The 22,963-nt window shown below is 43.7% G+C and overlaps 1 protein-coding gene across 1 annotated transcript; it reads right to left on the bottom strand.

Annotated features, from left to right (window-relative positions):
- Window positions 1-1,133: 1,133 nt before the first annotated feature.
- On the bottom strand, window positions 1,134-21,940 carry LONP1 (lon peptidase 1, mitochondrial). Its single transcript, XM_032203687.1, has 18 exons — window positions 21,805-21,940; window positions 20,212-20,300; window positions 19,680-19,799; window positions 17,981-18,209; window positions 17,391-17,452; window positions 16,698-16,827; window positions 16,217-16,300; window positions 14,756-14,976; window positions 12,939-13,077; window positions 11,241-11,419; window positions 9,990-10,077; window positions 7,024-7,146; window positions 6,216-6,332; window positions 5,772-5,912; window positions 5,522-5,687; window positions 4,149-4,357; window positions 2,674-2,838; window positions 1,134-1,995 (listed from the first exon to the last, which is right to left on the bottom strand). Exons 1-18 carry the CDS (start codon window positions 21,907-21,909, stop codon window positions 1,831-1,833), a joined length of 2,532 nt encoding a protein of 843 aa, XP_032059578.1. The 5' UTR covers window positions 21,910-21,940; the 3' UTR covers window positions 1,134-1,830.
- Window positions 21,941-22,963: the final 1,023 nt, after the last annotated feature.

A 22,963-nucleotide genomic window follows, 5' to 3' on the forward strand; every position in this document is an offset into this window, starting at 1 on the left:
ATGGGTGTCACGATGTTCTCCCTTGAACTCCAGGCTGTGCTGTTGTCATCTGTCCCACCTGCTGTAAGGAAAGGGATGCTTCCCTTACACCTTTGAGCATCCCACCTTCTTTTAGGTATGTCGGCCTGGCTGTTCCACTGAACCACAAGTAAATCAATAAAAAGAAAATGAGGAGAGGAAATGACTGCCAATAGGTGGTAAAGTCTGCCTGTCCTGACACGCCAGCTCCTCTCTGATCATGAGGGAGAAAGACCAGTTCATGACTGGCCCATCTGGGGATGCAGACAGAAGTTGCTGCAAAACACAGTACCTGTTTTCTAGCAAAGCACCATGCCCAGATCTGGAGTTAGTGCAAGTTTGTTTTTATATGTACTTACATATTAAAAAAAAAAAGTAAAGACGGTGATAATAGAGAGCTATGCTTTACCACTTCGCGTTGTTGTCAGGTCCTATGAAACAACAGGCCTAGATCTGTCTTTCCTTTGTATCCTGCAGGCTGACCAGGGAGTTTAACTGTGTTCTGGGACAGCCTTAGCTCAAACCTTCTTTGTCCAGGCTTGTGCTGTCTCAGGCTTGGTATTGACCCTGAAACTGTCCTGTTGATACATTCCAGAGGAAGAACACGTCTCCTGGTTCCACTGAACTGGGCTTCCTTGGGATAGGGTTGGTCTCTGCAATAGACCAGTCTTCGAAGGCTGCAATGCCAGGGAAATCCTTTCTCAGCCTCCCCTACCGGTGTGTAGGTGTGCAGGCAGACATCAGGGGCAAGAATTGTTACTAACAGTAACAACTTTGCACTTCTCCCTCTTGATACTTCAACGTGTTCCTTCTGCAGTTTCTATTGTTCTTGCCTTTCTCCCTTTGCATCCTCCGCTCACGCTAGTTTCAGCATGTTTTCAAATCATTAAAGAACTGGAGTTAGTACCAGCTGCCCGAATTCCTTATTCTCCACCGAGGACTACCTCGCTGAGAGACAGGGCAGCTGCTGTTCTTCCAGCAGAAGGAAATGCATTTCAAATGCTTCATGGAACTACTCTTCAGCTATTTAATGAGTCCTATTTAAACTCAGTTTTTCTAGTGCTTGACATAGATGAAGTACTCAAATTCTCTAGAACAAGCCTGTGTTTATTGATGCACAATAGTCACACTAACACATTTAATTCCTTTTTTCCCCTCAGTGAACATAACACAGCTGCTATAGTGACAAAGCCTATAGTGGTGTGCAGTGCTGACTACTGACACTGAGCAGGTTTCTCTTTTGTCCCAGTTTGCTCTCTTTAAGCTTGAAACTGTTACTGATGGTATATGGTTTATTCTGTAATAAAAGAACCATTTTTCTCTGCAGCTGAATTTGCTAGATCTACTGCAGTGTCCGAGGAGAATTTCAATTTTCCCTCTAGCTTAGTGTGGGCTTTTAAGCCAAGACAGGGAGAGGTTTTTGTGAGCTACTCAACCACCAGTACCACATCATGACCGCTTTATATGTTCTAGTTAAATATTTCCTGAAGCAGATGCTAAGATTTACAGTGAAATAACTGAAAACATTAGTCTCTTTTATACTTAAGGGAAAACTAGCTCCACTGCTGCTGGCTGATAAGATGCACGTTCTCTAGGTAAAATTTCACAGCTTTATTTTTATTGGAAATACTTAAGTTGAATCATAATTCAATATGAAAGAGTGAGAAATACTTTATTCTACCAAAGCTCTAATTCATTTCAGCAGCTGCGCAGCAGCAATAGCTCCATGTCCCACTTCAGGACTGCCCCATTTCTGAGCTGAGGCAGAGCATTAAGGTACAAACCACCTTGAAGTCATCAGGTTGTTGAACATCATCCTCCAGCCGAATCCAGTTTTGAAAACGCTATATCAAACACCTCATTGTAGTGCTCAACAAAATGCACTTCTAGTCCTTCTGTAATGAATCCAGCAAGGTCGTAATAATCCTTTTTATTCTCTGATGGCAAAATGATGCAGGTAACACCTGCTCTCTTTGCCTATGGGGAAAAAGAAAATTATGCAGTCTGCGTGTTTAGTCCTAGAAATCCATCACTCTACTAAAAACAGATTCTCTCCCACTTCAGAAAGCAAGAACAAGCACAGTTATTAAGGAACATGATCTGGCTTTACTCTCTTCTTCAGAGAGCAGCAATGACATTACTCATAGAAGCTGTCACTAGGACAGATCATATTTCAAGATCTCTTCAAGCCCCCCAAAAACACTTTCCAGTGGGTGTGTGGTCAGATGAAGGGGGAGGTATTTTAGTAGGACTACGAGAGCACACCAGGGGAGCGTTATGCTAATTCGTAGTGTTTTACTGAGTTTTAGAAGCCTGCTCCAACTTGTCTGAGGACAAACCTTAAATTCAGATGAAGTTTATCAGACCAACCCACCACATCATGACCCATAGCACAGTTCTACAAAGCCTTTCGATACAGACACATGCATCAGAAACAGCACGTAAGTGGAACCCGCTCATCAACTGGCAGGTGTTCACCCACTCTCTGGGTGCTCTTGCATTTATCTCTGGGGGCCATTCACGCTCCTGCAAGCGCAGCTCATCATCAGACCTGCAGACATCCCTATTGTATGCTATTCCTTCTGTAATGACCATCATAAAGCAAAATACTCCTGAGATGAATCCATGATGCATGGAGACAGAGAGAGCTCTTACCGCAATAGTCTTCTCCTTGATTCCACCAACAGGAAGAATTTTTCCAGTTAATGACACCTCTCCAGTCATGGCCACATTCTGCCTCACTGGGCAATTCATGGCCAATGACAGCAAAGCTGTTACTATTGTACACCCTGCACTTGGTCCATCCTTCGGTGTCGCTCCCTTTTAAAAAAAAAAAAAAAAAAAAAAAAAAAAAAAAAAAAAAAAAACAAGTACAAAAACACTTCTTACCTCATTCAAAGAGTAGCAAAACCAGACAAAACCTTTGCTCTTGTTGTTTTTACAATGGCACCAATTTCAGGTTGGTGAAAATTCACTACACAAAGCTTTTTGTCAAGTCGTCACCGATGGAATTCTTGAATTGGCCCATCTAATACATTCCTCATCTTATTCACGAGGAATAAACCAAATGAGTCTGGAATTTGGTTTCTGGACTGATGCCACCATGATACTCATAAGGCTCAGGACTTGAGCAAGTTGCAATTATCATCCTGAGCAAAAATGAGCGTGAATGCATTAAAGCTTTTTGTTGAACTAAGCCAAACATGGATGCAAGTAACAGAGGTCAGTATCACAAGGGAAGAGAGCATCAAGACTCACAAAATAATGGAGAACAATACTAAAAATCATTCAAGGCAGAAAGTACTGTTCAGTTTAGTACCCAAAAAAAAAAAAAGCCTAAACCAGTGACAGCCTGGATTTATCTGGTAACAAACAGATCTTTGAGGTGAAAGTTGAGGTGATGAGGTGAAAGCCAAGGAAACAAGTGTTTGAGGGAGCAGAGGAAGAGAAAGCATCTGCTGCTTTCTAATCCTCCAGGAAACCAATACTCAGGTTACAACCAAGTTTCTACTGCACTGAAAGCTTCAATAAGGAGACTGTGCACTATGGTAAATCATGCTTTAACAGAAGCGAAGCTTGTGTACAGTGGTACGACAAACTCTGTCTTCAGCAAAGCACCTGCCCAAAGCCTGGCAACACAGTATATGAGCACCTCTAAGGATCGTGCATGTCTATTCTCTATTCCAAACACTGGAGAAATGCAATCACTGACTAGGAACCACAGCCCAGAGAAGCATCTTCAATAATGTTAAAATGATCTGAAGCCTTTATGAATAACTAGTAACACAGAAACAAAAACTTCAGCTTCCTTTAGCTGCAGACTCATCTCTGCCATGGTTCCACCACCTGCACAACAGGGCCAATAGCTATAACAGGAGCCTAAGATTGCTTGCAGTATTATGAAATCCCCTGTATTCTTGCCACATATTTGCTGCAGACAGGAACAGACACATGGCTCATAAGAATGTTTTCACAGGATCCTGAGGAAAGTGTCTTCTTTTCTAGGTTTTACTGCTAAAAGAGTGCATTCAATACATGGACAACACATGGACAAATTGTTTCCCAACTTCATGTCATAGGTAGCAAGTAAACCTAGCTGCTATGCACCTCTGAATTCTGTATCAGATTACCTCTGGCACATGCAGGTGGATGTGGGAGGACACGAGGAAGTCATTGCTGGGTTCCTTCTGCATCAGAAATGCTCTTGCAAATGTGTATGCTATTTTGGCACTCTCTTTCATTACATCTCCCAGTTGCCCTGTTACTTCAAGGGACCCATCCTTGTTCTCCTTGTCTTTGGGTCGCTTCAGGGATGTTTCAACAAACAGAGTGGAACCTCCTAAGAAAAAAAATAGAAAAAGGACATTCTGAAAGAAGTTAAAGGAAAATTTGAGCAGGCGGCTTTGGTGATGCAGAAGCGATGTCAGATTTGAGTCTGTGGCCCTCTAATGAGACAGAAGCTCTTGGGTAAAGAGCAATTAAAACCTGCTTTCCGGATCCCTTCAGAAAGCTTAGGTAGAATTCTCATCAGACCTGCATTGACAGCCTCCATTCATTGCTTCTTTAGACTTTATACTCTGACAACACAGATGCAACCCATAGGTAGTGAAAACAAGCAGTTCTTAGAAAGGTTTTAGGCACTTTTTTGGCTACAAAGTAAGACAAGCTCACACCATAACACACTTCTGGCCAGTTCTGGTTTCCATTGTCAGACACATCTTTACGTTCTACGCTATACTGATTTCTTTCCCTCCTAACTACTTCCAGGATTTCAGTTCTACCAAAAGTCAATTAGAATACACAGGAGTCATATGTAAAACCTTATCCTTTATTATGTACTGTATTTCCTTTCAGTGGTATTCATAAGCCTCCAAGGTACTATTGGGAGTAATCCAAGGACCTATGTAACTAGTCACTTCCACCCACCTCAACGGAGTGCTGGAATACCTGTATCTGCCCTTGACATCGAAAGCCAAGTCAGTGGTGAGACATCATGGAAGAGATACAGCATGCCCCAGCTGTGCCGTAAGCACCTCCTGCTTTTAAGGAAGTAAGACAAGGTTTTGTCCTTGCTTTTAGCAAGTATTATGCTTTTAATTGTTACTGTTCCTAATGTATGCAGTTCATACAGGATATGGAGCATGAAGATAAAACATTCTGGCCTGAAGTCAAAATTAGCCTGGGCTTATAAAAAAAAAAAAAAAAAAAAGTCCTTTCTTTAGGGAAGAAGAGGTCAGAATCTAAAAAGCAACAGAAGTTAACATTACAGATGCCAGCAGAAGAACTTTGGTGGACTTGGGAGAATTCAGTTTGACTACCACACTCAATTTTTGAAAATTATATGGAAATGTAGACACACGTTTCAGTTTTCCAGCTAGTACTTACATTTCAGAACCTGCAGCCTCACCTCAATGCAGGATAAGAGGAAGCATTTCTCCTGGAAATGCACATTTACCCAAAAGCCACTGTTTAACTGCACATTGGGTACCTGCACAACTCTTACCCATAGCTGTCCAGGCCAGACCCATCACCACTCCTGGAGGAGTGGTTTCATACATTCGATCCACAGTGAAGATGGGCTTTCCTACAAAGTCCTGCAGGTTTTCAGGTGTTACTTGGACTGTCTCTGCTTCTCCACTCACAATTTTATAGGCTGATTTTCTCAGTACCTGAGTGAGACAAGAATTTGTTTCTGTAGGAAAAGCTGCGAATGCTGAAGCAAAGAGGTCACGGTTACACGTAATTTCCGTTACCTTTTCTACTTGTTTCTGCAGATTCCTCACCCCACTCTCTCTGCAGTACTGCTTGATGAGAACAGTCAAAACATCCGATGTGATTTTGGCTTTGTTTTCATCCAAGCCACACAGAACTCGTGCTTGAGGGACCAAGTACCTCTGAAAGAGATCATCCAGCACATTCTTTTGTTAGTATTTGTGGGGGAAAAAAAAAAAAGCCTGGTAGTTCCAATTTACTTAACTTCAATCTGCCATTAGCTGAATGACATTTGCTGGAGTTCACAGACTGTTACAGAATGCTGGAATTATTTTAAGTGGGTATTCAAATCAGAGGTACACCGTCCACAACACCATGTGCCTAATATTTGTTGATATAGTTGGATGTAGATATACAAGCCTGAAGCTGCCAAAAAACATTATTAGATGTAATTTACAGTGCATCACTGAAGTAGTTTCTCTCACCTCTGCAATTGCAAGTTTCTCTTCTGCTACATATCCTGACACATTGATCACTTCCATTCTATCCCGCAGTGGCTCTGGAATGGTTTCCGTTACGTTGGCAGTACATATAAAAAGTACCTGAAAGCATAACCAGATCCCTTTTAGTCATTTCATTAAGCTGCTACTTTATTCCAAGCAGTACATCCTCACTGCGTTTCTGTCTGAAGAGCTGGAGCAAGATCTGAAGGGATGGAACAAGGTCATGTCCTTTGTGGAGTCTTTTTTTTTTTTTTTATTACAGATAATGCTTTGGATTCTAGAACTATGTAATAGGATGTTCCCTATTGAAGCATTACTGGACCTGGTGCTCACCAGTGCAGACAAACTCATTAAAGAGGTTAAGATAAGTGCCAGTCTGGGCTGCAATGTCCATGCCCTAGTGGAGTTTGTGATCTCGAGGAATACGGGCCTGGCAAAGAGCAAAGTCAGGACCCTGAATTTTTCCAAAGAGCAAACTTCCAACTATTTAAAGACCTAATGGAAGAGATGCCCTGGAACATCGTTGATAGGGACAAAGGAGCTGAACAGAGCTGGTAACTCTTTAAGGATGTTTTCCTTAGGGCACAAGAACTCTCCAACCCCCTGGGTAAGAAAGTAGGCAGGGAGGGCAGAAAACCGGAATGGCTGCGCAAGGACCTGCTGGCCAGCCTGAGGCACAAGAAAGAAATGCAGAGGCTGTGGAAGCAAGGACATGTGGCCTGGAGACAAGGAGGTTATCCAAGACAGCCAGAACCTAACCTTTGATAAGTCTACACCTTAAGAACCTTACCTTTGATAAGTCCACAGGAACATCAAGGTAATGATCCAAGAAGTTAGAGTTCTGTTCTGGGTCCAGCAGCTCCAGAAGTGCTGAGGATGGATCCCCCTGATATCCTCTTCCTATTTTATCCACCTACAGGAGACACAATTTACATGCTACAAGACGTTTCTCACCACAATAGATTGCCACGTAAAGATTCTTTAAAGACTCCATTTCAAAATCTTCATGTTTGTTCATAAACAGCCACTACCAAGCTTTCTGTAGATTTACCCAAGTTACTATGATCTTGTAGTGGGTTTACGTGGCAAGGTTTTGGTAGCAGGGAGCCATAGGGGTGGTTTCTGTGAGAAAGATCTAGAAGCTGCCCCATGTTTGGGAAAGGCCCCATTGTTTTCCAGATCCGAGCCAATAAGCGATGTTTTGCGCCTCTGTGAGAGCATATTTAAGACAGGGAAAAAACGCTGCGCCACACAGCAGCCGGGAGAGTCAAGGGAGTGGGAGAACAGCCTTGCACCAAGGTCAGTGTAGAAGGAGGGGGAGAGGTGCTCCAGGCGCCGGAGCAGAAGTCCCCTGCGGCCTGTGGTGAGGACCATGGTGAAGCAGGATGTCCCCCTGCAGCCCATGGAGTACCACGGTGGAGCAGGGTTCCACGCTGCAGCCCGTGGAGGAGACCACGGTGGAGCAGGTGGCCCTGCACCGACGGAGGCTGCCGCCTGTGGAAGACCCCTGCCGGAGCAGATTCCGGGCCGGACCTGTAGCCCGTGGAGAGGAGACCACGCAGGAGCAGGTGATCTGGCAGGAGCTGCTGCCCGTAGGGGAGCCAGGTTGGAGCAGTTTTCTCCTGAGGGATGGACCCCGTGGTACGGACCCATATCTGGAGCAGTTCTGGAAGAGCTGCTGCCTGTGGGAAGCCCACGCCGGATCAGTTCATCAAGGACTGCATCCCGTGGGTGGGACCCCACAGCACAGGGGACGAGAGTGACCGAGAAGGAGCGGCAGAGAAGAAGTGCTGTAGACTGACCATAACCCCCATTCCCCGTTCCCCTGCGCCGCTCGGGGGGAGGAGGTGGAAAAGGGTGGATGGGGGGGAAGGTGCTTTTGGTTTTTTTTTTCCTTTGTTTTCTCACTTCTCTCGCTTGTTAGTTGTAGGCAATAAATCTTACTATCTCCTTATGCCGAGTCTGTTTTGCCCGTTACAATAATTATTGCGTGATTTTCTCGTCCTTATCTCAATCCTTGAGCCCTTTTCACATATTTTCTCCCCATTCCTCTTTGAGGAGGGGGAGTGAGAGAGCGGCTGTGGTGGAGCTCGGCTGCCCACTCGAGCGGAACCACGACAGATCTGACAGGCATGAGCCTGTGGCACACTACCAAGACACAGGACTCTTAACAGTGGTGTGGAGAAGCACCACAAAGTCTCAGAAGTGTGCGTGTAATTAGAAACAAATGAGTTAGCATGGATCAGTGGGCTATTTGCCAATCCAAGCTATATTCACAGAACCCACAGTGGGAGGACTACAGGGTGCTAGCTTAAACCATTCCCCTAATACTTAATCTAAGATGCCTTACTTACACTGCTCAAAGTGCAAAGTGCGTACTGTGGTGGTTTTACCCTGCTACGCAGCTGAACTCCACCACAACCACTCTCACTCCTCCTCCTCCTCAAAGAAAAAAAGGGGAGAAAATAAAATGGAAAGGGCTCAAGGGTTGAAATAAGGACAGGGAGATCACTCAACAACTATATCATGGGCAAAACAGATTCAGCACAGAGATATTAATGTAATGTATGGCCTATCACTAGCAGGCTAGAACAGTGAGAAACTAAAAGCAAGCTAAAACCACCTTCCTCTGCATCCATCCTCTTCTACGTCATCCCCTGAGCAGCACAGGAGAACGGGGAATGGGGGCTGTAATACCCCTGCAGCTGTAATACCAAAACCAATGCATACTCAAATAATACACATACACACAGCCACTGAAAACAGCTCAGCTAGAGGACTTGGCTACTTTGACAGAATCACAAACTGGCTGAGGTTGGGATAGACCTCTCTGGAGGGCATCATCTTGTCCAACATCCCTGCTCAAGTGAGGCCACCTATAGAGCTGGCTGCCCAGGACCAGCTTTTGAGCATCTCCACGGTTGCTGTTACTTTCTGTGTTGTCCATGCTCTCAGAAGGAGGACAAGCTCTCAACAAGGTGCCTCTCCACTGCTTTCTCCCTCCGTAAAAAGAATTAACTAGACAATACTTACACAGTGCGCTGCTATGGCCAACACACAGCTCCTCACCAATGCCACTTAAGTAGAAGTGCCATGAGCTACAGATTTAATTATCTTTCAAATCATTACCAGTTACTTAATGGTTTCACTACACTGCAACCCCTTACCCAGCTTCTTAGTCCTCTATAGCATTTCCAAAACACCTGCTGTTGATCTTTCCCATGCATGGCACGTAATGGAACTAGAGACATCTCTGGTCCATTCTGAACACCTGCTTTTATATCCCGTCCCTATTTGCTTTTCCACAAAGCAGTGGACTGGTAGACCTGGCTCTTATTTATTCTCAAATCAGACCTGAAAGTGACTGTAAACATCTTACTCCTTATAGTATTGCTTTAGACTTGCCAAAAGTGACTTTTTCTAATAATCGTATGTTTTTGTGCACAATGGTGTATCGACAACTAGATAGGGAATGTGAGAGCTACTGAATTCTCTGAATACTCAGCCAGCATCACTACAATCCTCATGATTCAAATAATTGCAATTTAAAGAGAAGAGCACAACTGAAGTATAGAAGTTGAAGTCTGTTATAGGAAGAGAAAACAAAGATCTAAGGTATCACTGTCACCTAAAGAACCAGAGAGCCCAGCATAATTTAAAAACAAAAAGAATCTAGTCACTGCTGCAGCTTTTCTGTTGGTGTCAGTAACTGACATATGTTTTTAAGAGCAAAAACTAGAAGGACAGATACATCACCTCATCGATCAGTATAAGTGGATTCTCTGTCTTGGTCTTCTTCAGACACTGGATGATTTTTCCTGGCATTGCTCCAACATAGGTCCTCCTGTTTTATCAGAAACCATGTTTAGGGAAGAACCATGCAGTACAGCACACATCACACAACACAGCATGCAGATGGTGGAACAGGTATATCCTGCTGGAAAACAAGCCTGCATTTCTTTAACATCTATTAAAAGCATTCTCCATCACCATACTAAGCACCCAAACCTATACAGTCTGTTTCTACTAGAGATCAGACTTGAATTTTGTCAGACTACTCCTGGGCTGCAGTTTTTATCTTTATTTTTAATCTCTTTTAAATCAGTGAGAAGCAAATAGGTAAAGCTAAGAAGTGAGAGGGTTGAAAAGCAACCTCTTGTTTTTAGTTAAATAAATACTAGGAAAGGGAACGTTTCATTCCTTCACTTGGTAGACAGAAAAAAAGGAGGATCAGTGTAAATCAAGAGGTACACTAAAGGTACTTATTGCTAACAGCAAAACACAATCCTGTTAGAGGAACAGGCAGACGAAGAGCAAGAGAATAACAGCAGGATGAATGCCAGGAGGCACAGAGCAGAGAACTTCCTGAAAAGCATCTAAAATATTTATCTCTACTTCTGTATCACACAGGGCAGAACCTCACAGGTTCAATCCATGCTGTAGAACTTGCAGAACTGCTGCTTTTCTTACTAGTTTGAATAAAAATGTTTTAAGGTATACACAGGGGAAAAATAACCCCCTGGCAGGAGCTGCTTTACTGATTTTTGTATTCACTTCCCATTCCTCCATGAATATTCTTGTTCCCAAGTTTCCCTCATGCAGCACCTCTCTCCTGATCATTCAGACACCAAGTCTCAGTTACATTTGAAAACAAGTGAATCACCTTGTTCAAACTGTCCCCATCCTCTAGTGCTGGCTATTATAGACAAACACAAATTAACGTTTGCATTTAAGTCCAATGCTTTTGTGAAGCTCTCACAACTTTTCAAAGATCACCTGTAAGCATACGTAAGAAACAGCAAGCAATGGCATTTTGAGGCACGGATATTATTTCGATGAACTCCTCCCTTTGCTATCATTTTCACCTCTTCCTCTATGCCAACTCTTGCTGAAGGGAGTTGGAGAACAGAGATGAAATTACACACGTTGTCCAATTTCAGTCACACTCCTATTTTGACGACATTAATAAAAATTGCTGGACATAGAAATTACTCAAGGTACACTCACCTGTGTCCTTTTATTTCTGCCACATCGGTCATCCCTCCAACACTGAAGCGGAAGTACTCTCTGTTTAGGGCTCTGGCAATGGAGCGGGCAATGCTGGTTTTGCCAACCCCAGGGGGGCCATAAAAACACAGGATTTTCCCTTGGGTGGATCCTCGCAGCTGGCTGACTGCGATAAATTCCTGCACAACAGATGAAGCACCAGTAGTGAAGAGGGCAATTGCAGCATATTTGTTATTGTGTCAAGCAACACTTAGAAAATGAGCATCATACACAAAACCGGTCCCCAGAGGAGCTGGAGGGGGCAAGGGGAGAAGTTAGATTACTGGTGCAACTCTTCCACTGCATGGAATCATCCACATTAGTAATCAAATCCACAGACCTGCATGATGCAACTCAATCTGATTCTGTATAAAGACTGGGCATAGACAGCATAAACAGTGCTAGTGCTGATGAGCAGCATGGCTGGCTGATACTCAAAAAGGACTGCCTGCTTGCTGACATGCAACATGGGCTTACTGTAAAGCATTTAAAATAATGAATTAGATAGTGGGATTAATTCACAAGTCTTGGGTGCTACTAGGGAAAGAATCCCCCTTTCAGGATCAGAGAGAAGACATTTCACAACCTTTACCTTTTTCTACAGAGCGGAACAAAGCAATTTAATAAAAAAGATCCAGGATGGCTAGGGATTTATGGTTTGTTATACATATCAATATTTTCACTGGTAGCTTAGGAGGTGCCTCTACAGCTTCTGTTTCTGTGCACAGTGATTACTGAGGTGGCCTAACTGCAATCAGTTCTGTCCACAAGGTAACACAGAACTGTGCTACATACGGCACATCGAACAATAAGAGAAACTGTCTTAATGCACTGTTGGAAGGAAATGGCATCTAGGTCAAGCTGAAGGCTAGCTGTACTCGGTAGCTTCAATGAATCTGGCAAGGTCTCGCTGCAAATTTCTAACACAAAATCAGTATTTGCACCTGCCTCCTCTCTACAGGAGATTTTCACGCGCTCCTCCCAGAATCCTGCCAACACTGGGGTCGTGTTTCACTGCTTGAAATCACTAGCTGCCTAAAAGCAGGATCCTATTGCTGTCCTCTGGACAGGCAGGCAGCTCCCACTGCAAGTTTCTGCAACCTGTTGCATGTGTCTAGTCTAATCTACAACAGCGTCGCTAACAATGGTACGTGCAGGAGAGACACCTTCAGGCAAAAGGAAGGGAAATTGTGGAACAAGGCAACGTTATAAACCCTTCAGCTTGCAACACAACTCTAGGGACAGGTAAAGGTCATGAGGCAAACATGCATCTTAGCTAACATCTCCCCCTGCCTTAACTGGAGAGATTTAAGTAGGGGTTCAATATACTTTGGAAGGGCAGAAACTTTGCCTGTTGTAATGAACTATTTTGATGATACATTGATTAAAATCCAGAGATTGCTCCCCTTGAATATTTATTCATTTCCTCAGCATACCTCTTTTAAGTAACAAAAGAGGTATATTGTCATTTAAATCAGAACATGACTTTCACTGTCACTGGCAATTAAACACATTAACTTATCACCAGAACATTCCTCCAGCTTTCTGTGATTCATGAACTAATGCAAATTCAATGGAGAGCCACAAGCTGAAACACAAACAAACTGCCCAGGGTCAGGCAGAGCGTGAAGCTGTGCTCTCTGCCTATTCCTGCCTTACCAGGATTCGCTTCTTGACATCATCCATTCCATAATGATCCTCCTCCAGAACTGCTCGGGCTCTGGTCAGCTCCAGGTTCTCCTCACTGCACTTGCCCCACGGGATGGATGTCAGCCAGTCCAAGTAGTTCCGTGTAACACTGACAGAAACACGCAAGTGAGAGTGATTTAACAACAACCAGCTCCCACTCTCCACTGCCTTTCAAAATAACCTTGCCCAAAACAAATGGGGTATAAACTGTACTCATGAAGAGGGGACTATGAAAATATCATCATGATCTGAGCAGTCACTGCTAACCTTTCATTGACGTCTTCATTCCCTTGCTCCTTCCCTAGAAAATCAAAACTTTTGTCTCAGGAAAGCAAAATCTATGAAAAAGAACCTTGGTCTAGGTAGTAAATTCCCTTCTGTTGAACTTCCACATCGGCTTACTTCCTTTTGCTTGCATTATTTAGGAGACAAAGGCTGTTGGCTTGCCAGGACTATCCCACATGAGCATTTATAGCTAGAATCATGCGGTTGCAGTAAATACTGCATAAAAATCCAGTTTGTAGTGAAGCAAGGCTTGAAAACAAGACCTGTTTGTTATCCAGTGGGTGCACAGCAATGCTGGACTTAAAGGTGATACTGGCTTTGTGGTTATTTATTTTTACACCTGATCTTACAGTCTGGTATCACCAACTAACACAAGCACACACTGCTCCCTTTTATGAGACATTTGAAACCATGCTGCGACTTTGCCAAGAGTTCTGGTCTAACGTTCTAGCAATAAAACAGACCTTTAATTTTAACCACAGATAATTATCAATGAAAAATCAAACAACCAGACCCGCCTAATTTGGACAAAAGGAGCTAAACAATACTGACACTTTTCCGCTGTGGTATACTCCCCTCACCATGCTTCAGAAGTGGAAGATTTGAAATATGCCAGAGCAGGAACTTTCTGCATGTGACAAGTTTCTATTTTTCGTGTGAAAATCCTCAGTAATGTTGGTTTAAAAATAATAATAAAAAAAAAGCAGCACCTCCAATGTACTGTTCAAACACTTGGATTGCTGCACAGTTTCCTTGTACGATTTCTTGGTGTTGTGCTGGTTCCTGTCTGAAGCTGAGTGAAATTGTTTGTAAGCTCTGCACCACTGTCAACTGTTTGAATCAGGCTATGAAACTTTAAAACAGCAAAGTAGGATTGTCTGCTTTCCTAGTGGACCAAGACAACATAAAGAAAGCTTCCTGGTACAAGAAGAAGGAAAAAGGGCTGGATGTATGGTATGACAGAGAAAGATTTCAGACTGGGAGAAAAGGATGTTAATGGAGAAACTAATGGCAGAGGTAAGCAGTTTAAACAGACTACTACAGAGGAGAACACGAGTGAAAGCAGCGCTTGTCTGTTCTAAAACTCTGCACACTCAGCGCAGGGAATCAAACACACAGCCAGCGTTGTGTTAGCTACTCGCTTCTTTTCGCTAGCATCTAATGAAAACACCTAAGATGATGCGAGACGAGACAAACTTAAGGACTGTAGGAATCACTGCATTTTTCATGAGGAGGAATAGAACTGTACTTACACATAGCATTAGGTTGCAAGAGAAGAGCTAAAATGTTCCAAAAAAGGTCAAATACAGTAAAACCCTGGAGATTTAGAGAAGCATCCTACAACTATGGTGTTATCAGATACTACACGCAGGGAATACAATTACAACAAAAAGAGAAAATAAATACTTAAGGTAAGAGTTGAACAGAACTGGATAGATTTCTCCCATTTCCCACATTCCACTAACTAATCCTGATAGCAGAGGACACAAGCATGCACTCACTTGAATTCTGAGGAGTGATTATCCAGCAAGCCCAACTTGTTCAACTCTTCATCAATCACATCCATAACATGCTTTGGCACTACCAGATCTTTTAGTCGCTCACGGAATTTTTCTTCTATAGCATCCTTGTCCTCTTTTTCCAGACCTAGCTCTTTTTTAATGATCTTCAGCTGCTCCTGGAGAAGATACTTGCGATGTGTCTGCTTGATCTTCTCCTCAACCTAAACACAGCAAAAAGTATCATTACTATTCTGTTCCTGGTACCACCAAGAAACATCAAATGTTTCCAAACATTTCTGAGTTATGACCTCCTCAGCAGCTGAAAATACAACTGAAATCTTCATTTGAAGCATGTTCTAATATAACAGGTGACTCTAATTGTATCATTTCAAGCACTCTGAGACAACAGTATCACCACAACTGTTTTTGTGTATATGTACATATATACAGATATACTATAAGCTGGAGAACTTTTGCAAACAACTCTGGAAATGACCTGCAAAAAAATGAGCATCCTTAAGAGCATAGCCCCATAGGGGACTACGCATTTTACCTTCACACACCCCTCCGACATACCATAACTTCTCATTCTTCTATGCCCACTATCCAAGCATATTGAAGGGCTCTGCAGTTTAATTTATCTCACAGAAGGAAAAGCTGTAGTTCATCCTTCTTGTCCTCCACTTAGGAAAATTAGGCTTGACTGACATTTCAGTTTTTTAGACAGTAATCAGGATCTCAAAGTCCTTTTCACAAAGTTGTTTTCCATGCAGACACTCGGCCTGTTGCATGGGATTATTCCAACTCACATGTAGGACTATGAATTTCTCTTTGCTGAACTCAAGGAGGTTCTTACTGACTCTCTGAGAGACAGCACTACCAACTAGTTGCATTTTAGACTTTGTATTGTTGATCATAATCCTTTCTGTCCAGCAATCTAGCCAACTTTTTCACACATCTTGTACTTCATCCTTCTAGTCTATATCACCCAATTTGACCATAAGAATACTAATGATGACCACAACAAAGGCCTTGCTAACATCAAGGTACACAGTACGTATTGTTCTCCCTTTGTGCTCTAGGCCTTCTTATCTGAGAAGGTAATCACTTTGGTCAGGCCCAGTTTGCTCTTTTAAAATGCCTTCTGGCTCTTCCAAATCATCTCCTTCTCCTTCATTTGCCTGCACAGGCTTCCAGGAGAAAGCATTTAACATTTAACATCAGATTCTGTATTATTTTTACAAATGTGCAAGAAAAATCAAATTTCTAATGGAAAAAAGTATCAAATTCCAAACTCTAAAATAATCAACTTCCTTTAGTGTGTGTGTTATTTGCTTTAAAATTCATCACTGGTAGTGCTAAGCACCGCAGTGGTGGACATGATATAAATATATATCATATTGTATTATACATGTATATATACATAGAGAGAGAGAGATCCACGTTACTTGAAAGACTTACCTCCCTTCCAAGACGTTGCTGAAGTTTGCTCAACTCATATTCCTTCTTAAGAAGTGAGAGGGCTTTGTAAAGCCTTTTAGGAATCTGGAAACAATAGATACAAAATGAGTTTCCAAGCACTGTAGTCATGTCAGCTCCCTGTACAAAAGGCTATAATCTAGAATAAAAAGCTCCATCAGATTGCCTGGGAGTTACATTTCCTAATTCTCCAGCACCCACAGATGTAGAAAGACCAACCATTTAGCAATACAGCAACACACAACCAATACGTTTGCCACCAAAGATGCAGAGCATCCTTTCCCTGAAGGCAAGTTATTACTCACTATATCCTTCAGCAGGAATCTCATCACTGATACTAACTGATATCATCAAATGTAGTACTGAAATCTCCTCTGTAGTGAGGCTGGTAGAGAAACCATGGCATATGGCAAACACACTTTTGGTTCAGCTAATACAGCTTTAGTTAAAAGTTTCATCTTACACTGGTTTCTTCCAAGATATCTTGAAGTTCGTGCGACTCTGCTCCTGTCAGTGCTGCACCCATGTCACTCAGATAGATAGGGTTATCTACCACACGTTGTCCAGCCTGCATCATCTGAAGCACGGACTCTCTAGAAAAATGGTAGTAAAAACCAAAATGCTCAGTAAATACATACATTCATAAGGGAGTAACATTATGGGGTTACTTACTTGTTATAATGGTAAAGAAATTAAATGCTGCTCAGTTTCATAGCAAAGGAACTTTTAAAAACTTTTTAAAAATTTTACCAAGCGCATACATCACTTGATGAAAGGAATGATCAATGATAAATATAATCAACTAGGTGAAGTGTTATCTCAATAGTCACACAAAATTTTTGTGTCCCACTATGCTAAGTCTCTTACTATGCTCATATTACATGCATCAAGACCGTGACTGTTATTGCAGTGAGTTTCACATAGATCCAAACCACCTGCTGCAAGTCCAATTGTCCTATTTCATAGGTTTCAAACGTTCCTCTCTTTTACTAACAATGGATGCTAAAGCTTACATCTCAAAACAAACTTCTAGGCAGCAATTCAGCAAGTGTCTCCTCTTTGTTACAGCAAAAGGACAAATGGAACAGAGAATCTCGGGGTACTTCAGCCTGAGAATACACCGTTCCCAAGGCAGAGCAGTGTGGGAAATACGTACCTGTACAAAGGGTTCAAGGCAATGATGTCCCGGATAGTTTTGACAATTTCTGCAGTAAGAGCCTATAAACACAAGAGAGAATTAATCAAGAAAAAGACTGGAAAAGGACAAGGCCTCAGTATAAACACAATGTTCCCCAACCCCTTCACTGTGGGAACTCAATCCATCTGTCTCCAATGCTGTGCTGAAATGGTATTTCATGTTGGGGCAGTTACTTCTCCTGGGGGGCAAGGGCTGCAGGCTGGCTTCCTGCATGCACAAAACTTGTTCTGGGACAGAGATACAGTCAGGTTGACCACTCAAGTCACCTTGGCGCAAAGGTCCGATTTGATAAAAGATATTACACAGACTTAAGCACAGTTTAATGTCTTCAGTCAGCAATTTTTTGAAGTGACTGATTCTAAGGAATTGAGGTGTTGCAATGAAAAACCATTATTTTCATGAAGTCCCCTCAGGCAGTGACTGTGAGAAAAAGGAAATGGTTTCCAAAGCCTGAAATTAGAGCTTCATTTTAGAACTCTTCCTTTTAGCAACAAATATGGATGCAATTCTACAGGACAGGCTGAGGCTTGCATGATTAATTCACTCACTTTAACCTCTTCTGTGATCTGAAAATCTTCATGAACCACATTCTCTACTTCTACCATGAGAACTTCTTGTGAGGAAGCAGCTACAGGATCTAGTACCACTTCCACGGCTTGGTCCTTTGCTCCTGACTCCTCTTCAGCCTCTTTCTTAGAGCGTTTCTGTTTCCTTCTAGCTTTCTGTTTGTTTTCAGGCTCCTCAGGCTCAACCTCCAGCTGCCTGTTTATACGAATCCTGAAAGCCAAAAGAAACCAGATACAACCAATTCTCCTCCGCTGTATGTAACTTCAGCTCTTCAGCATGAAAAGGAAAGAGTTGTATTTTGAATAACCTAAAATTCCCAAATTTGACAAAGACAACTAATAGACTATGTATTTTGATAAGGTTTAGGTTTGGGTTCATTCTGTCAAAATAAGGCTTGATTTAGTAAAACAGTAAAGTGATAGATATGGATGGGACTTCAGTAATTTTACAGTGAGTATGTAATCTCTATTCACAGTGAGTAAGTATTCAAAAAAAAAAAAAAGTTAATTGACCTGCCTATTTCTGCTTCTGCTCTCCAGTTTTTGACAGGCTAGCTTTCTCAAACAAAATCATAAATAGCTGGAAGAAGTAATAGGAGGCTTTTCTGAAGGAAGATGGATACCTAAGCTGCTTCCACTGCGTCAAATCGTTATGTACTTAAGATTGTATCATGATATTAAGTCGAGAGTTAAAGGAATGGGCTGTTAAAATATTCTTCAGCAAACAAAAAGACACCTCCTACTATTTCCTCTGTATCTAGTATGAACCCTGAAAGGTTCTTTCAGTACTTGGATATAGTTTCAAATTAGCTTTTACTCCTCAATGCTTCCTAAATGTGTTCCTGCTAACTTAATGCGTGATGTAAGATATTTAAAAAGGGACCAAGTTATCAAGTCAAAACCCCTTTGCACTCCTCCTTAAATGCTCATATTCAAGTTCAGTTCCTCAACAAAGTTTTTAAGCTCTAAAGCTCATCTGTCTTTGCTTGCCTTTCTTCCAACAATAACGCTAGTCTAAAAAACACGCTACTGCGCTTACCTTGCATGTATTCTTAGACCACTACAAATGAATTCCACTATTTCTAAAGATCATCATTTGTTTCAGATTGTAGCTTTCCCATTCCCTTCCTCAAGTTCTCATTACAAACACATTCATAAAGATGTTGCTGCCACATTCCAGAAGGTGTATGGAAAGAGCTAAGGGAGGGATTTAGAAATGAGAGGACCCACACTTGTAGGACACCACATCTCATTATTATGGCTGCTGATAAAATAATTCCCTTTTCTATATTTTTTCCCGCAAAATGCAGCATGCTCCTGATATCTGATACCCAGTCTGGTTCCTCCTGTGGACACGACTGAACAGTGCTCTACATCTTTATTTGATCTTCATCAAATAAAGACCAATTTCCCACATCTTGAATGCTTGTATGCATCACATTATGGTTTATGGAAGAATGACATGCACGAGGCTCTTCTTTTTTGGGGGCTAACCTACTGCATCTGTGACAGTACGCAGAATACTGCGACTGGAATACTGTCAGGATACATCGTGGTAACAAAATAAAAGCTTGTTGTACAAGAGCAGCATACGGAACTGTATATACATGGTGAAAATGATCAAGGGACATATCTTTAGAAAAATAATCTGACAAGATGTGGTGGAAGTACAAGTAATTACCTTCGGTGCCCCATGACTATCATACGCAACTTGTCTCCGAGGTCTTGCATTTCATGAATCTGTACAAAAGTTCCCATCTGGTAGATTTCATTCAGATCCTCCACTACATCAGATTCATTACTATTGAGAAACAAACAGAGTAGATATTCACAATCTTGAGAAAATAGGTAAAATATAAAAAAGGAAAAAAAAAAAACAATCACTGTTTGCAGAACTTCAAATTGGATTCAGGAGCAAAGACTGTTCACATTATTCCCAGTCACCACATGTCCCTTTACATATCACTCAACTATCTGGATGGGTTATCCCTCTCCCAAACAACAATAGCCTTTCCTATAGCAACACTTAAGCCCCTTGCAGTGATGGTGTTGGCAATGGAAACTGTCATAGTAAGAGAATGATCCAAGCATATATATACACAATTTCTGTGGTATTATCCAAGGTGGGGGATCTTGGATGACAGCCTTTTGTGTAAATGTAGGCTAGTCGTGGAATTATTTTATTGTTAAAAAGATCAAGAGAAACAACTTACTTGTCATCCTTTTTAAGGAATACACCAGCATAAGGCTGAGCAAGACGAACCTTCCTCCTCAGCAGCTCCACCAGCTTCTTATTTTTTACCTGGGACAATAAGTGTGAAGTCAGATGTAGATTTTCCATAAACTTTGAACACTCAGTGTGCAAGAGCAGGCATGGGGAAACCCTTCGACTGAATTATCAAGTCTAAGCTTTGTTTTTTCCAGTCTTGTCTTCATTAAGGGATAGTAACACAGAAGTGGAAGAATATTAGAGAAATGGGAAAACTGAATATTTAAGACAAGGCACTGAGTATATGAAATTAACTTGAAGGCAGGGGAAGAAATCAGGCCTAAACCCTACAAATCTTCTGAGCAAGAAACTTCTCAGTCACTTGAGCAACACTTTGTAAGTATTTCTGTTGCTATCACTTCAACACCTGTGTGTCCCAGCTCTCCACTCCAACTAGGCAGGTAGCCCAACCTTCCCCATCAACCCATCCAGCCTAATTTAAATCCTCATATCCAAAGCCTGTCCCGTTCCTTATCTCCTACAGCCCCACCAGCCTACCCAGGAGCCCTTCCATATTCACGATAGTACCTCACTTTGTCACTAAAGTAATAAATGGTAGCTCAGTGAATTCACGGGATATAAGACAGCATTTAACAACTGTCTGAATGTAAGACCTGACCTGTGCACTGAAATTAATCACTTATATATAGAAGTGTCATATGATTACATGTCTGAAGATCACAATAATACACAAGCTTCTACACTCCCCAACACAGCTACAAAGCCACTAGAATTTGCATATATCAGATTCAGATATGCAAAAAAAATCCAGTAGGAATTACATTAGGATAAATAGCACTACATGAATAGGGAATTATTGGTTCAGTATCTGTTCCATTTCCCCCAAAATTGGTTTGGAAAAATACTATTGGGTGGTACAAACATGAGTGTTTATTCCAAAATGATTACCTTCCAGGAAGAGAAAATATGTCTGCCTTGTGAGCTCACATCACATATCAAAGATCAAACTTATATTTTGCAATTATCATCCTGTCTCAGCACCCAATCCCACTTAGCAGCATTGCTCTACACTGGACTCGAGCCTTCCTCTTGCACCTCACCGATTACTGCCTTCACAAAAATATTTCTCGTGGTGCCTCGACACAAGCCCATGAAGCTAAACCAAGGACACTTTCCCTTAACCTTCAGCAAAGGAGCGAGGACAGCGACCTCTGGAAGAGTTCCCGCGCGATTCCCCCCCAGAAGCAGCATAACGGGCTCTGATGCAATACTTGTGAAACCGTACAGCCGCTACCAGCCCCAAAAAGCAATGTGTCAGTAAAATTAGACCGCTAAAAACTAACACGGAGAAGCAGAAGGCCCTCGAGCGTGCCACACCGCGCTGCCTTCCCGAGTAATTAAGCGGGATTTGTAAATAATAAGGACAAAAAAGGCACAAACCGGGAGGGAAGCTCCCGAACCCGGTGCCTGTGCTGCAGGGGAGCCGCCCCAGGACCCGTCGGGAGCCGCCTGACGGATCCCGGGCCCGGGCACGGCCCCGAGCTGCAGTCCCGGGTCCCCCCCCCGGGCCGCTCACCTCAATGATCTTGATGAAGCGAGGGAAAACCGGGTTGCGCGTCACGGCGATGAGCGGCACGTTGGGGAAATGCTCCGGGACCATCAGCGGCGTCAGCGCCGTCATCACCGGCGCGGCCCCGCCGGGGTCCGCCCCGCCGCCGCCACCGCCGCCGTCCTCGGCTCCCCCGCCGCCGCCCTCCAGCGCGTCGCCCCCCGCCAGGCCCCCGGGGCTCCACTGGTGCCACCGCGGGGCGGTGCTGAAGGCGGCGCGGGCCGGCGGAGCGGGGCTCGGAGAGGCGGCGGCGGGGCCCGGGGAAGCGGAGGCGGCCGCCAAGAAGCGGCGCCGCACGGGCCCCAGCAGCGCCGGCCGCCAGCGGCCGCAGAGCCGCAAGCAGCGGGCGGCCGCCATGCTGCCGGCGGGCGCTGCCGCACTTCCGGCCCGCGCCGCCCCGCGCAGGCGCCGGGGGAGCCGCGGGGACTCGCCGAGCGTGGGGCCGCGCACGTCCGCTGCGAGCTGCGGGGGCTTCACCTCGGGGTCGCGGGTTCGAGTCCCGGCTCGGCCGGGGGCCGGTGGGCTTGCGGGAGGAGGAGTAGAGGGGTGTGGAGGGGCGGCTGCTGCTGCCGCTGCCGCTGCTCCTCCTCCTCCTTCTTCTCCTCCTCCTGCTGCTGCTCTTCCTCCTCCTCTGAGGGGGGAGGCTCGCCCAGGAGGCGAGTGTGTAGGGCCACAAAGATGATCCTGGGCCTGGAGCACCTTCCTTACGAGGAAAGGCTGAGAGAGCTGGGGCTGGTCAGCCTGGAGAAAAGAAGGCTGAGAGGGGATCTCATCAATGTGCATGAATACATGAGGGGTGGGAGACAGAGGGATTTGGCCAACCTCTTTTCAGTGGTTTGCGGGGACAGGACAAAGAGTAATGGTCACAAGATACAGCCCAGGCAGTTCCGCACCAACACGCCAAAGAACTTCTTCCCGGGGAGGGTGCTGGAGCGCTGGGACAGGCTGCCCAGGGAGGCTGGGGGGGCTCCTCTGGAGATATTCAAGGCCTGTCTGGATGCCTCCCTGGGCAGCCTGCTCTGGGGAACTGCTTTGGCAGGGGGGTTGGACCCGATGATCTTTTGAGGTCCTTTCCAACCCCTTCAGTTCTGTGCAATTCTGTGGAGAAACCAAATTGCCCTGGGTG

This window comes from Aythya fuligula, chromosome 26 (genome assembly GCF_009819795.1).
Source record: "Aythya fuligula isolate bAytFul2 chromosome 26, bAytFul2.pri, whole genome shotgun sequence".
Classification (NCBI taxonomy): Eukaryota; Metazoa; Chordata; class Aves; order Anseriformes; family Anatidae; genus Aythya; species Aythya fuligula.

Bases quoted from the DNA above. Each gene is read 5' to 3' on its own strand.
- LONP1 (XM_032203687.1), bottom strand. From the start codon at position 21,909: ATGACGGCGCTGACGCCGCTGATGGTCCCGGAGCATTTCCCCAACGTG. The intron at 16,828-17,390 runs GTACGTATTTCC...CCATTTTTCTAG, and splicing joins GCCTTGAACCCTTTGTACAG to AGAGTCCGTGCTTCAGATGA. The intron at 1,996-2,673 runs GTAAGAGCTCTC...TTTTCCCCATAG, and splicing joins TCAAGGAGAAGACTATTGCG to GCAAAGAGAGCAGGTGTTAC.